The 14,426-nt window shown below is 50.5% G+C and overlaps 1 protein-coding gene across 4 annotated transcripts in view; it reads left to right on the forward strand.

Annotated features, from left to right (window-relative positions):
* LOC102452068 (putative butyrophilin subfamily 2 member A3) overlaps positions 1–11,801 on the forward strand; it is a 46,909-nt gene extending 35,108 nt beyond the window's left edge. For 3 of the 4 annotated variants that reach the window (XM_075914298.2, XM_089769989.1, XM_075914297.2), the window contains one exon: positions 3–552. In XM_075914298.2, the coding sequence (XP_075770413.2) occupies positions 3–535 (533 nt within the window). In that variant the 3' untranslated portion in view covers positions 536–552. Of the gene's footprint in view, positions 1–2; positions 553–11,586 lie in introns of those variants that run through there. The other variant, XM_089769990.1, reaches the window with a different exon arrangement.
* Positions 11,802–14,426: the final 2,625 nt, after the last annotated feature.

A 14,426-nucleotide genomic window follows, 5' to 3' on the forward strand; every position in this document is an offset into this window, starting at 1 on the left:
AGATAACATCATTCTTGATGCAGTCACAGCCCATCCTAACCTCTCCATTTCTAGTAATAAAAAGAGTTTTACACATGAAGCCCAACCTCAAAATGTTCCACCAAACCCAGAGAGGTTCGATGCATCTGTCTGTGTGCTGGGATCTGAAAGATTCTCCAATGGAAAGCACTACTGGGAGGTAGATGTTGAAAACAGCACTGAATGGGACCTGGGAGTGGCCAGAAAATCCATACAGAGAAAAGGGAAACTTTCCCTGTCCCCTAAAGAGGGTTTCTGGGCTCTGAGTCTGAATGGGAAAGATTACTGGGCAAAAACAGATCCCTGGACCCGGGTCACAGTGCAGAAAAATCCCCAGAAAATTGGAGTTTACCTTAATTACAAAGACAGGCAGGTGACCTTTTTCAATGTAGCTGACATGTCTGTGTTGTTCACATTTAGTGATTGTTCATTCTCAGGAGATGTTTGTCCATTCTTTAAAAATTCACACAGAGGAGTGACAATGAGAATTTGTTCTATTAAAGAAGAGATCTATTAAATGTCAAGTGCTTGGTTTACAGTGATATTTCTTTACTATCAAGTTTATTTCAAAAATCTGTGTATTGATGGTGTCATCTTATCTGTATCTTTTCCTTAAAATAATTTTTCAGTTTCATGGCAAATACCGATTGTGACGCCAAGTCGGGGTTCCCCCAAATCCTGCAGCCCAGTATCAGCAAGAACAGACTCCGCCAGCCAGAGAATAGAGAGGGTTTATTGTTTCTCCAGAATAGAGCACAGAATAGACGTGATGTGGCTACAAGAGTCTGGGCCAGGATGCCTCAGATACGTTGGGTTGGGGGGGGTCCATCACCCCCCTAGACCTCCAGCCCTCAGTTTAGGCTGACTCCTTCATGTTCCCCCTGCCAGCAACTGCCTTGCTCCCAGACCCTGCCCCCCAACCAGGTGTTCATCTCCACCTCCCTTCCTTTGTCTCTCCGCCTGGGAAGAGCTTTGCTAACTGCCCAGGCTGGGACTAGGTATCTGGGCTAATACACACGTGGGTGATTCAGTGGGAATCACACATCCCAGCACAGGGGAACCCCAGGTTACAGAGCAGACAGCACCCCACTACTCCACACCGATGGCTGTATAACCTCCTAAGAATATGATGATTCTAACAGAGAATATGCAATTTTTCACTTAAAAAACACAGCACTGTTACATAGCAATGTTGGTTGGCATGGACCACAGAAATAAAACAAATCCAACTAAATACCATTTTAATATCTGCATATTTCTGTTCAATAAATTGATCAGCTAGACATTTCCCTAGTCTACATATACTGTTATAAAAGGAGAGGTGTGCATCACACCATCTGTCACAGACAACATTTCAAAATACACTGGAAGACTTGAGAAGTCTCTCTCTGGGGTGATGTCAGCCCCCAGAGCTGGGGTTTGTGGGTTTGAAGCTTGCTCCAGGAGCAGCTGGACATCTGTCGCCAGCTTCCCCAGGAGTGGAGCTGGCAGGGGTGGGCAGCTGGCTCTGGCTGTAGTTAGCAGAGTAGTAACTGCACTGACCTGTGTCTGGCTCACGTAGGGGGAACTGCCCCAGCTCTTGCAGGTGCAGAGAAGCCTTGGCAGACCCAGGGTGGGAGAGGTGATGCTGGCACATGGGGGGTCCCAGTCCTGGAGAGGGTTGTTGGTAGAGTAGAGGCCTGGTGCTCCCTGCTTTCAGCATGTCACATGTGGGACAGCTTCTGGGTCTTCAGCTCCGTCACACTCCAGCCCAGACAAGCTCCTCCCTTCTCTCCCATCAAGAAAGCTCCCACTGTGCTCCACTCTCCCCCCCCCCCCCCCCGCATGCAGGGGCAGGTCTGACCATTTAACCCTACCATTAATAGGTTAGATGGAGGGTCCATAGATTTCTGGGGCTACACCACCCAGTACCATGGCTGTTGGGAGAGGTTGTCTCCTGCCTGCCTCTCAGCCAACCAATGCCAGGCAGGGGTGAGGTCTCCTACCAGATGCAGAAAAGCTGTTTGCTGCGTGGCAAGAGGGCCAGGTGAAGCCCAGCATGGCAGCTGTGCTCAGCTGGTGGCTGGGAGGCAGTGCAGGGCTAGTGTTAAGGGGCTCTGGGTGTGGGGGTCTCTTAAGAAGCGGGGACTCTGGGGGTGGAACTAGTACTTGGAAGCTCTGGGCTCTAAAAGGCAGGTGGTTGACATTGGGGTTGTCCAGGGTGGGGAGCTGGTATTGGGGGACTCTGTGAGTGGGGATAGTAGAGGGGTCCTACGGGGGAGGGGCTCTGGGGGTGGGGTTAATATGGGGGACAGGGTTGGCACTGGGGTGTCTCGTGGGGGGGGTTTAAGGGGTGGGAGGCTGGTGGTGCTGAAGCTAACTGTTTGCAGCAGCACTGGGGGCCAGGCTTTTGTCGGGCCAGTAATGTTTTATTTGCATAGCCATTGTTTGCATAACGAATATGTGCACATGCAAATAAAATGTGAGTCGTCTGCCAAAAGTTTCTGAATGGGTTTGCCAGTGTGCAGTATAACATAGGTTGGGAACCACTGAGTTAGATCACAGAAATCCCCTTGGGGTTGTCCCCTGGGATGCTAATCATGCCACTGATGCCCAGCTTCCTACCTTCTGAGGGCCACTCTGTCCTGCTGAGCAAGACACTCTGGTCTCCCCCAACCAAGACACAGAGTTGGGGTTGCTGTCCCACTGCAGAGCCACACAGATACTGAACCAGTTCATCTCTGGGAGGGCTCAACTATGATGGCTCGGTCCTCAGAAAACCAACCCTCAAAAGGGGCCAAAATCCCAAATAATCCATTTTACACTGTGTAGAAGTTTTACATGGAGAAATCTCATATGGTTCACTCATTTTATCAATGAAAGACAGACATGTGCAGTGGTTGCTGCTTTCGCACATCTTCAAGTCACAATTATTTAAACTAGGCTTGATAAGAAACGAAAGTGATGTACTAAATATCTAAAGTAGGATTTAAGTGGTTGCAAATGAAAACAGTCAAAATTAAATTACTAAATTAAAATAAACAAAAATTGCCAGCTAATCTTAATCCACTAAGAAACTTGTCTCATGCAAATTCTTACCCTAAACAGTTGTCCTAAACACCTTTCACAAGCTAAGTAACTTCCTAGCCTGGGCCTGATCCTCGCCCCTGTTCAGTCTTAGATATTTCCAGCAGGCATCTCAGGTAGTAAGTGTTGAGGGTCTCTTGACATCTGGCAACTCTCCCTCCCTCCTCCTCCGCCTTTCCTTTTGTCCAAGGTGAAAATTCTGTGTGCTCAGTTCAAACTTTTCTTATAACAAGTGGAAAATTCCCAAATCCAAAATGGGTTTCAGCAACAGGTGGCATAATCACATGCCTTTGTAGGACTAGCCATAGTTTAGGCCTTCAGGAAGAATAAAATAATGAGTCCTTGACCTGATTACTGAGCCAGTAAGTTTCCAGACTATTAGTGCTGGCCCTCATTAGCACATTTACAATTATAAACAGATCCACACTTCATATTTCTAACTTCACAGACAAATGATACTTACACAAACATAGCATATAGGCATTCATTAGACTGCAACTTTGAAACTGATACATTACACAAAATATTTTGCCTAAAGCATCTTTAAGTTTTGCATATTCATGATCATCGGCTAATTTTCATAAAGCATGGGGGACATGACACTTTCCATCTTATCCCATGTCAGCTTTCTTTCTTTAAAAACCTTTGGCATGGGGCCTTTTTGAAAGCTTTCTGAAAGTCACACTGCTTGACAGCTGATGGAGCTATTCAGCCTTATGCATGTTTACTGACACCCTCAAGAATTCTAATTTCTGGTAGGGCATGAGTCCCCTTTGCAAAAGCTCTGTTCAGCCTTTCCCAAAATATTAGATTCACCCCTATGTCTGATAGGGTATGTCTACACTACCCCGCTAGTTCGAACTACCCTGTAGTGGAACGAGGTGTACCGGTAGTTCGGAATAGGAATCCTAGTCCAAACTACCTAGTTCGAGCCCCGTGTAGCCGCGCTACATAGGGTTCGAACAAGCGGGGATTTAAAAATGGCGGCTCCCCGCTTATGCAAATGAAGCCCGGGAAATTCAAATCCCGGGCTTCATTTGCAAGTGCGGTATGCCTACATTACCCTCCTAGTTCGAACTAGGAGGGTAGTGTAGACATACCCATAATGTGTACTGAAGTCAGGGGGTATGTCTACACTACAGCACTAATTCGAACTAACTTAATTTGAATTAGTTAATTCGAACTAAGCTAATTCAAACTAGTGCATCTAGACCTAAAAACTAGTTCGAATTAGCATTTTGCTAATTCAAACTAGCATGTCCACACTGAGTGGACCTTGAACCAAAGTTAAGGCTGGCCGGAAGCAGTGCCGGCAGGGCATCAGAGGAGGACTTAGAGCGTGGAGCTGCTGTCTCAGGCTAGCCGAGGGCTGTGCGTAAAGGGACCTGACCCCCACCCCGGACAGACAGTTCTCAGGGTTCTCTGCTTGCTTGTCTACTTCGATGAGGGACAGCAAAGCAGTCCTAACTTGGAGTGCCCTGAATACCCACACTCGGCACATTACAGCACTTGGCCATCAGCCCGGCTGCACTTGCCACAAGCTGCAATCCGGGGGGGGTCAATCGAGGTCTGTCAGGATCCAGGAGACCCTGCAGGAGAGCTTCCACTCCGAGGAGCCTGCAGAGCTACCCCAGTACTCCCCATCGGGGGCTCGTACCCCATTCCTCCCTCACCTCCATCCACTTATCCCTCCCTAGCCCCCTTTCCTGATGTAAAAAATAAAGGACACGTGTGTTCAAAAATAGAAACTCTCTTTATTTAACAAAACTGGAAGGGGGGATTAACCTCTGGCGAGACTGGGAAAAGGAGGTGGGAGAGGGGAAGAGAGAGGGTGGGAGAGGGGAGAGGGAAACCTGTGAGGAGGGAGCTGGAAGGGGCAAGCCAGGGGAGAAAGGAGGAGGGGAAGTATAAAACTATGGTATGCCCACATCTTCAGTACTATGTACAGATGTGATCTCCTCACCCCAGAAAAGATATTTTGGCCTTGGAAAGGGTTCAGAAAAGGGCAACTAAAATGATCAGGGGTTTGGAACAGGTCCCATATGAGGAAAGGCTAAAGTGACTGGGACTTTTCAGTTTGGAAAAAAGGAGACTGAGGAGGGATATGATAGAGGTATATAAAATCATGAGTGGTGTGGAGAGGGTGCATAAAGAAAAGTTCTTCATTAGTTCCCATAATATAAGGACTAGAGGACACCAAATGAAATGAATGGGTAGCAGGCTTCAAACTAATAAAAGAAAGTTCTTCTTCACAAAGCAAATAGTCAACCTGTGGAACTCCTTGCCACAGGAGGCTGTGAAGGCTAGAACTATAACAGAGTTTAAAGAGAAGTTAGATAAATTCATGGAGGTTGGGTCCATGGAGTGCTATTAGCCAGGGGGTAGGAACGGTGTTCCTGGCCTCTGTTTGTGGAAGGCTGAAGATGGATGGCACGAGACAAATGGCTTGGTCATTATCTTCGGTCCATCCCCCCCGGGATAGCTGGTGTTGGCCACTGTTGGCAGACAGGCTACTGGGCTAGATGGACCTTTGGTCTGACCCAGTACTGCCGTTCTTATGTTCTTATGTTCTAAGCTCAGGACTCAGGGTCGGGGGTCTCACTGGGCCACCTTGATTTTCATGCAAACCTGCTCCTAGGTTTGCATGTGGCCTTTGGTGGCCAGGCTGGCAGCTATCCTGCCCTAGATGGCCACTTTCCTGTGCCTAGTGCGGAGGTTGTAGACGTTGGAGGCCTCTCCCCAAACCTCGATGAGGTCCACGATCGCCGCACTAGACCAGGCGGGCATCCGCCTCTTGCGGCCCCGGGCAGGCTCCTGGGAGCCACCAGCCTGGTCCCGGGAAGAGGCGGAGGGCTGGGTGGCAGCGGGTGGCTGGCTCGAGCTGTGCCAGGTGCAGGGTTTGCTGGCTGGGTGCTAGCAGGCTTGCACCTGGCACGGGCACCGTAGCCAGACCGTGCCCCTTTAAGGGCTCCTGGACGGAGAGGGGGGCAGAAGAGTTTCCCTGGTTGTGCCCAGAGTGGCCACCAGGGCAAGCTGGGAAGGGCTAGCCTCCCACTAGTTCGAATTAAGTGGCGACACAGCCCTTAATTCGAACTACTTAATTTGAACAAGGCATTTGTCCTCGTAGAATGCAGTTTACCTAGTTTGAATTAAACACTCCGCTAGTTCGAATTAAGTTCGTACTAGCGGTTTGCATGTGTAGCGCCTATGAAAGTTAATTAGAATTAACGGCTGTTAGTTCAAATTAACTTTGTAGTGTAGACATACCCTTAGGCTGTGTCTAGACTGTAGGGTTTTTTCGAAAAAAGTAGCCTTTTTTCGAAAAAACTTCACCTGCGTCTAGACTACAGCCGCGTTCTTTCGAAATTAAATCGAAAGAATGTTGTTTTTCTTTCGACGGCGGTACTCCTCATTTCACGAGGAAGAACGCCTTTTTTCGAAAGTGCTCTTTCGAAAAAAGGTGTTCTCGAATGCAAACAGGGCTTTTTCGAAAGAGAGCATCCAAACTGCCTGGGTGCTCTCTTTTGAAAAAGAAAGTACTGCTTGCAGTCTAGATGCTCTTTTTCAAAAGAGGCTTTTTCAAAAGTATCTTTCAAAAAAGCCTCTTTCGAAAGAGGCTTGCAGTCTTGATGTAGCCTTAGAGTGCTCCCCCGTCATCAGCCTTCGCAACCCATTTTATCCTGTTGCAGGAGTGGCAGCTGTAAGCAGCAGGGTAGGGGGATTTGAGCCCGCCCACTCTCCTGAGTCCCGGCCCAGGGCCCTAAGGCAGGGAGATCTCTCCCTGACCAGCGGATGGGAGAGTAACCCCGAAACTCTCCCTCCCTTGGGTTACATGGCCCAGCCCTGGGTCACTTCCTATCCCTGGTCCACCGGCTCTCTACTCACTAGGGTTCCGCATGCCCTGGCCCTGGCACCCCCTCCAGTGCTCCCTAGTCTCGGGCGCTTACCGGTCTGCCAGTTTCCCCCCTCTTCCGACTGCCGGGGTGGCTTGTCTCCCCCACTCCTGTGGCCTCATCAGCTCTTTTAAACATCCCGCCACTCTGGCGGGTGATGTCATCAGCCAGCACGTCCTCCTTGGCGCGTCCAGCACTTACAGAACTGGCGTCGGCATCTCCCGCGCCGCTGACTGCCCCTTCACATGGGTTCAGGGCATCTTCTCCTGGCGCTTTGCAGCCAGGGGACCCCCCCATATCCCACAGCCAGAGTCAGAATGGATGATGAGCAGGGGGGAGGAGATTTGTAACATAGTGGTGACCCCCAATGCAGCACGTTGGCAAGAGACCGAGAAAGATGAGCAGCCGGTGCCCGTCACCCTGGAAATAGAGGAAGGGGATTTCTTGACACCACAAGGAGATGATCCAACCCTGCAGAGGGCCTGGGAACAGGCCCGAGAGCCAAAAGGAGCACGGGAGGAGGATCCTCAGGACTACCAAGGACCAAGTATAAGGGGATCGCCTATATAGACTAAGTAAAGGAAACGACCAGGAAGAGGTGTCACAGCTATTGGTTCCCAAGGCCTATAGGCGGTGGCTCATGGAATTGGCCCATGACAACCCCTGGGCAGGACACTTGGGACCAGAGAAAACCCAGCAGTGGGTGTTACAACGCTTTTATTGGCCGGGGGGTTATAGGGAAATCAAAGACTTTTGCTCGTCTTGCCCCCAGTGCCAGTACACCTCTCCTGTCTGAGCACCAAAAGCCCCATTAGTACCCCTCCTCATAGTGCGCGTGCTTTTCAAACGCATTGTGCTAGACTTGGTGGGGCCCTTGGAATGCTCGGGGTGAGGTCATCAGTACATACTGGTCATACTAGATTATGCGACCCGCTACCCGGAGGCCGTACCCCTCCGAAAAAACAACAGCCCCAGTGATAGCGGAGGAATTGATGAAAATGTTCTCAAGGGTAGGATTACCGTAGGAACTATTGACCGATCAGGGCCCTAATGTAACCTCCCGGGTGATAGCAGAACTCTATAAATGGCTCCGAATCCAAAAGATACGGATATCCGACTGTGTGCAGCTGGTCATACATGTGCAAGCACATGCAGCAGCAAGGTGCAGCACATGGTCTCAGGAGCCAGTCCCTGCAACACACACAGGCTGCTGCTCACATGCTGGCTAGAGGCCCCACCCACATCCAACCCCTGGGAGGGATGTCTTCCCCCTGCCAGCCACTGCCAGAAGCAAGCTGGGCACAAGGGTGCATGCACAACCCCACGCAGACCGAGGAGTGTCGCACGTAGCACATGGCCATGCCTGCAAGTGCGAAGCTCCACTCGTTCCTGCAGACTGCGGGGGAGTGTGTGTGTGTGTGTGTGTGTGTGTGCGCGCTCCAGGGAGGGCCAGGCCACTCAAGACCCCTCTGCCATCCATGGGAGGCCTGCATGTCCCTTGGGTGGAGAAGCAGGCACCTCGTCTGCGAAAACATGTGTGCCACCATCCGGGAAGTGATGGCACACCCGGGTCCTGCCCCTGCCCTCGCTCTCCCTGCTCTTGCTTTTCCTACTCCTGTTCCCCCTGCCTCTCCTGCTCCTGCTCCCCTTGCTTCTCCTGCCATCCCTGACCCCGCTGCAGTCCCCTCCCTCCACCTGCCCAGCCCTCTGTTGTCCCAGGCCTCACCTAACCCCAAGTTCATTGAGGTCCCTGGACCCAAGGTGACACTCCCACCCTCAACACATGCCACTCGCAGCCCTAAGCCTCGCCTCTTCCCTCCCTCTCCAAGTTCTCAGGCCTCCTCAGCCCTAGTTACTTTTTGTCATTGTGATGGCGTGTTGGAGTTTTCCCATCTCCTGCACCCCCGTAATGGCACGAACAGACTCCACCAGCCAGTAGAAGAGAGGGAGTTTATTGCTTCTCCAGGATACAGTACAGCACAGATGTAATCTGGTTACAGGGCAGGCCTAGGATGCCTCAGGCCCCCTTGAGATGGGGGAGACTGGGCCCCTAAATCCCAGCCTGTTGCCTAGGCTGCTTCCTCCATGATACCAGACAGAGACTAACCAACTCTCTTCCAGCTCTGCCCCCCAGCCAGGGGCGGCATTCCACCTTCCTTTGATTCTCTCCCTGGGGGGTAGCTGGTCAGACAGGTTTGGAGCCCCCTTTGCATAATGACTCACCCCCTGCCCTGCTGGGCCATGCTACAGACAGCAGAGGTCACCCACACCCCACTGCCCAGCATAGCAGCCAGCAAGTTACCCCCCACTACGTCACAGTCATAAAAACCAAAATACAAAGATTTTGTTCAAACCCAAGCTGATGTATTTATTAATAGTACAGGGAATAGGGGCAGGGAGGGGTTGTGTTGGGAAAGGTGTTGGGGGACAAGACACAAGACCCCCTTGGGGAAGCCCTGGGGAGAGTTACTCATGTCCTTCAGAGAACCTTTCCCTCAGGGCCTCCTGGATGCACACCATGACCTGATAGGCCTGGCAGATAACGGCTGTCCGTGGCAGTTCAAAGACCATTCCCTCATGGCCGTCCTTATTCCCCCACCCAGGAAGAAGGACTCCCCTTTGCTCTCCACAATGTTGTCGAGAACACAATATACCTCGACCATTTTAGGGATCATCTGGCCCACATTGAGGCAAGTCAAGAGGCACATGAACCGGGCCTTGAGGCACCAAAGGCGCATTCCATCTGCATGCGGGCCCAGTTCAGGTGCGCATGAAATAGTTCCCTGGTGGGGTCCAGGTGATCAGTGTATGGCTTCATAAGCCATGGCGTCAGTGGGTAGGCCATGTCCCCCATGATGAACATCAGCATCTGCACGTCCCCAAGTACAAAGTCCCACTGTGGGAAGAATGTGCCAGTTTCCAGCTTGTGGTAGAGGCTAGAGTTCCTAAATATGTGGGCATCATGTGCCTGGCCTAACCACCCAATGAAAATGTCAGAAAACTGTCCCCGGTGGTTGACCAGGGCCTGCAGCATCATGGAGAAACAGTCCTATCTGTTTTTGTATTGGGCTGCTCAATGGTGTGGTGTGTGGATCGGGATGTGGGTCCCATTGATTGCTCCTCAGCAGTTTGGGAACACCAGGGTAGCAAATCTGGCTACAATCAGGTCCAGGTCTCCTAGGCGGATGACCCTGCGCAGCAAGATGGAGTTGATGGCTCTCACCAGCTGCAGAAGGAGACAATGAAACTCACAAAACAGAGAATGAGAGAGGAGTGCCTGAGCCCTTGGGAGGTGCTTATCTCCCTCCTCTCCCCCTCAAGTTCCCCAGGAGCCACCCCTTAAAAGGGTGCCCCCCCAGCAACAGGACTGTGTGAGGGCGGGATGTCACAACGCCCCTCCCCCCCAGATGGGCCTTTCCCCCACTCCCTCATCGCTCTCTACTCCTCCTCTTTCCCAAGGGTCCCCCTTTTCCAAGACTCCCGCCCGCCCCACAGGGGGTGCACTCTGACAGTGCCTTATATCCATAAAGAGGATCCCGACAGTGGACTTTCCTACGCCGAACTGGTGGCCCACTGACCGGTAGCTGTCGAGGGTGGTGAGCTTTCAGAGGGTGATGGCGATCCACTTCTCCAGGGGGATGTCGGGCCGCAGGTGGGTGTTATGTCTCCAGAAGGCAGGGGAAAGCCAGGTACATAGCTTCAATAAGATGGCCTTCCTCATGTGGAAATTTTGGAGCCACTTCTGGTCATCTCACTGCTCCATCACCAGGTGGTCCCACCAGTCTGAACTGGTGTCCAGCATCCAAAATCGCCTCTCATCCAGGCAGTACGGGGGCAAGGGTATTACTACTGCTTCCAGCCTGAAGGACTCACAGATGGACTCGGAGTCAAGCTGAAACAGGACCATCAAGATAGTCTGCTGAAACTGCTGCATTACCTGCAGAATGGCTGTGCAGCAGCTCCAGCTCCATGGCACTACAGAACAAAGCTGTGGCATCCCCCCAAAAAACAGGGCAACCACAGCAGGCACTGCTGAAGCTTTGCTGTCCCTCAAAAAGGTCCGCAAACAGGCAGCAGCAGCAGCAGAGAAACAGCTGTCCAGGGAGGTCCCTTTAAGCATGTTTCTCTGCAAAGCTCCAGCATCAGCACCTGGAAGCAACTAGTGACCTAATACCCTGGCTGAAGTGGTTCTGGGTGCCCTTTTCTGAGAAAGAACATCCAATGAGTGTGGGCACTCTATTTCGACAAACCAGATTGCTTTTTCAATCCGCTTTTGCAGTGTGGACCCTCTCTTTCAAAAGAAGGGTTTTTTGGAAGAGCTCTTCCAAAAAATCTTCTTTCAAAAGAAGCTTGCAGGCTAGACGTACCTGTGGAGAAAAACCCGGTCAGGAAGAAGACAGACACATCTCTACTCAAGAGAGGTGATAGCTGGGGAACTGGGAGTCTAAAAGTAGGTGCCCTTGGAGGACCATGAAGAAGAATATTGATGCTATGGCCCTGAACTATGACAAATATCATCTTTGCTATTGGTGATCCTAACATTAATTTGTTCAGCCAAAACTCCTCATTTTAATTATCATTATACTAATCCTCTCATTTAACTTTCCAGGCACCAACACTGGTAACCTGACCCCCTATAACATTGCTTTAACAGAAGATTCAGGGGGATACTTTTCAATCAGACAAGGGACATCTCTTTCCACAAGCTTTTTGGAAAAACAAACAGATCAGAGAACAAAAAACAATTCTGATACCCACAAAATCTATTTGACAACTTGTGTTTCCATATGTGTCTCATACAAAGCCTCTTGAGATCAGTGACAATATTTCCATTCATTAGGATGCATTCAGCCATGGATGAGGAAATTGTATAGAATAATTTCTTTGTTTATATTAATATGAAAGAACATGGAAGAACTTTATCTGGTTACTAAGAATTCATAAATAAATCCTCTGTGACAGCCCATGACTATTAGTGAAAATGAAAGGAAAATATCAGAAAGGTACTTTTCAAAGCTGTTTGCATGAACTATTATGTAGTAGGTAAACATAGGTGGAGAGGTTGAGTCATGCAGTAATGGAGAGTTTGTCACTTTAGAATTTCTTTCCGTATACACTAGTTTAAAGTTTGCTCATTCATGCAATAATAACCAAAGAGTTAATAATACAATTAGTATGATTTAAGTCTGGGTGAACACTTTCATATTTTGTACTTTGAATTATTTAAAGATTGAAGTGAAGAGTCACAAAATTGTTCTAAAGCAGGGGTGGGAAATCATTTTTTGCAATGGGGGCCACTAACCCACTAATCAGTCAGGGGCTGCACTCAAATGAGAACCAACCAAATAAGCAAAAACAAAGACACATTTTTCAAGTTCAATTCAAGCTTTTTGTCCACCATTCTCCTTGAAAATTGTTTTAAGAATTTCACTCATCACTCCAGTCAGTTTATATCTATGGTATGTCTACACTACAGGGCTTTTGCACAAAAACCCTTGGAGCATCCACACCTCAAGCCCATTTTTGCACGAGAATATCTACAGTCAATCGACAAAACAGAGAGTTTTTTGCAGTGTAGGTATACCTCCTTCTATGAGACATAACTCAGGGTATGTCTACACTACAGAGTTAGTTCGAACTAACTTAGTTCGAATTAGTTAATTCGAACTAAGCTAATTCGAACTAACGCGTCTAGAACTAAAAACTAGTTCGAATTAGCGTTTTGCTAATTCGAACTAGCATGTCCACATTAAGTGGACCCTGAACAGGGCTTAAGGATGGCCGGAAGCAGTGCCGGCAGGGCATCAGAGGAGGACTTAGAGCGTGGAGATGCTGTCTCAGGCTAGCCGAGGGCTGCACTTAACGGGACCCAACCCCCACCCTGGACAGACAGTTCTCAGGGGTGCCCCGCTTACAAAGCAGTCCTGGCTTGGAGTGCCCTGAGTGCCCACACTGGGCACATCACACCACTCGGCCATCAGCCCGGCTGCACTTGCCGCAGGCTGCCATCTGGGGAGAGGGGGCAATCGGGGGGCTGCAGGAGAGCTTCCACCCCCAGAAGCCCGCAGAGCCAGCCCAGTCCTCCCCATCGGGGGCTCGTGCCCCATTCCTCCCTCACCTCCTTCCACTTACCCTTCCCTAGCCCCTTTTCTTATTGATGTACAAAATAAAGATAACGTTTCTTCCAACATTGACTCTGTCTTTATTGAACAAAACTGGGGGAGACTGGGAAAAGGAGGTGGGATAGGGGAAGAGAAAGGCTGGGAGAGGGGAGGGCAACTAACATGATCAGGGGTTGGGAACAGGTCCCAGATGAAGAGAGGCTACAGAGACTGGGACTGTTCAGCTTAGAAAAGAGGAGATGGAGCGGGGACAGGATAGAGGTCTCTAAAAGCAGGGGTTGGGTGGAGAGGGTGCATACAGAAAAGTTCTTCCTGAGTTCCCATAAGAAGGACTAGAGGACACCAAAGGAAAGGAATGGGTAGCAGGCTTCAAACTAGTAACAGAAAGTTGTTGTTCCCAAAGCAAATAGTTAACCTGTGGAACTCCTTGCTGCAGGAGGCTGTGAAGGCTACAGCTAGAACAGAGTTTAAAGGGAAGTGAGATCAAGTCATTAAGGTTGGGTCCATGGAGTAGTCTTAGCCAGGGGGTAGGAGTGGTGTCCCTGCCCAAAGTTTGTGGAAGGCTGGAGAGGGATGGCACGAGACAAATGGCTTGGTCACTGTCTTCGGTCCATCCCCTCCACGGTCCCTAGGGTTGGCCGCTGTCGGCAGACAGGCTACTGGGCTAGATGGACCTTTGCTCTGACCCAGGACGGTCATTGTAAGCTCAGGGCTCAGGATTGGGGGTCTCAGTGGACCCCCTTGATTTTCATGCACACCTGCTCCTGGGTGGCCAGGCTGGCAGCTCTCCTGCCCTAGACGGCCACTTTCCTGTGCCTAGTGCGGAGATCGTGGACGAGGTCCACGATGTCCTCACTAGCCCAGGAAGGTGCCCGCCTCTTGCGGTCCAGGGCAAGCTCCCGGGAGCCGCCAGCCTGGTCCCAGGAAGAGGGGGTGGGCTGGGGGACATCGGGTGGGTGGCTCTGTGCCGTGCCAGGTGCAGGGTCTGCTGGCTGGGTGCTGGCAGGCTTGCACCTGGCACGGGCACCGTAGCCAGCCTGTGCCCCTTTAAGGGGTCCAGGGCCGGGAGGGAGGGCAATAGAGTTTCCCTGGCGTTGGCCAGAGTGGCCACCAGGGAATGCTGGGGAAGACTAGCCTCCCACTAGTTCGAATTAAGGGGCTACACATCCCTTAATTCGAACTAGTAAGTTCGAACTAGGCTTAGTCCTCGTACAATGAGGTTTACCTAGTTTGAACTAAGCGCTCCGCTAGTTTGAATTAAGTTCGAACTAGCAGAGCGCTAGTGTAGCGCCTATCAAAGTTAATTCGAACTAACATCTGTTAGTTC

Source organism: Pelodiscus sinensis, chromosome 18 (assembly GCF_052426305.1).
Source record: "Pelodiscus sinensis isolate ZL-2025 chromosome 18, ASM5242630v1, whole genome shotgun sequence".
In the NCBI taxonomy this organism is placed as follows: Eukaryota; Metazoa; Chordata; order Testudines; family Trionychidae; genus Pelodiscus; species Pelodiscus sinensis.